The sequence below is a fragment of the Penaeus monodon genome, chromosome 24 (assembly GCF_015228065.2).
Source record: "Penaeus monodon isolate SGIC_2016 chromosome 24, NSTDA_Pmon_1, whole genome shotgun sequence".
Classification (NCBI taxonomy): domain Eukaryota; kingdom Metazoa; phylum Arthropoda; class Malacostraca; order Decapoda; family Penaeidae; genus Penaeus; species Penaeus monodon.
Genome location: NC_051409.1, coordinates 7,045,351 through 7,046,360, shown reverse-complemented (window position 1 = coordinate 7,046,360; position 1,010 = coordinate 7,045,351). Strand labels below are relative to the sequence as shown.

Genomic DNA, 1,010 nt, shown 5'->3' with positions numbered 1-1,010 from the left:
CTCGCCCCCTCCTCCCCTCTTTCTCCTTTCTCTTCCATTTCCTTTTTCCTCCTTCCATCCCGTACATTCTCGCTCCCTTCTCCTTTTCCCCCTTCCTCTCTTTCCTTCCTTTCTTCTCTTTTCTATCTACTCTCTTCCCCATTCGCTCTCTTTCTCCTTCTCCCTTTAACTCTCTCCCTTTCCTCTCCTCCTGTTCTTCGCCCCCGACTCTTTCTTCCTTTTTCTCTTCCCCCCCACCTCCCCATTCACTCTCCCTTTCCTTTCCATCCTCCTTTTCATTCCCTTTCCTTCCGTCTTCCCCTTTCTCCTCCCTCCATCCCTTTGCCCCCACCCCTTCCCCCTCCCTCCACCACCCCCTACCTCCTTCCCTCCCCCCTTCCCTCCCCCATTCTCCTCCCTCCTTCCCTTTCCTTCTTCCCCTGCTCCCTTCCCCTCCTCCCCCATCTTCCCCCCCCCTTTCCCCACCTACCCTCCCTCCTTCCCCACCTACCCTCCCACCTCCCCCCCTTCCTCCCTCACTCCCTCCCCTCCCTCCCCCCTTCCCCCCTTCCTCCCTCTTTCCCCCACCTACCCTCCCTCCTTCCCCTACTCCCCTCCCTCCCCCCTTCCCCCCATTCCTTCCTCACTCCCTCCCCGTCATCCCCCCTCCCATCCCCCCCTCCTCCCCCCACCTTCCCCCAACCAGTGTCCCACACAACAGACGACCTGGTCTTCCAGTGGGACCGCTCCGTGCCGCTGGTCGTCGACGAGCACATCGAACTCCCCCAGCAGATGATCGTCAGCAACACCACCTCGGACTGCACGCAGGTCTACTCCACAGGTGGGGATTGGGGGGATTCGGAAGTGGATTTGGGGATTCGGAAGTGGATTTGGGGGATTAGGGAGTGGATTGGATGATTGTGGAAGAGGTTAGGAGGTGGATTGGTGGATTGGTTGCTCCACCAGCAGATGATCGTCAGCAACACCACCTCGGACTGCACGCAGGTCTACTCCACAGGTGGGGATTGGGG

General features: G+C 59.6%; 1 protein-coding gene across 1 annotated transcript in view; it reads left to right on the top strand.

The window, feature by feature from the left end:
• LOC119588533 (glycine receptor subunit alpha-2-like) overlaps positions 1-1,010 on the top strand; it is a gene marked incomplete at its 5' end in the record, with an annotated part of 99,651 nt that overhangs the window by 83,579 nt on the left and 15,062 nt on the right. The window contains 1 exon segment of the mRNA XM_037937171.1: positions 686-820. Within this exon segment, the coding sequence (XP_037793099.1) occupies positions 686-820 (135 nt within the window).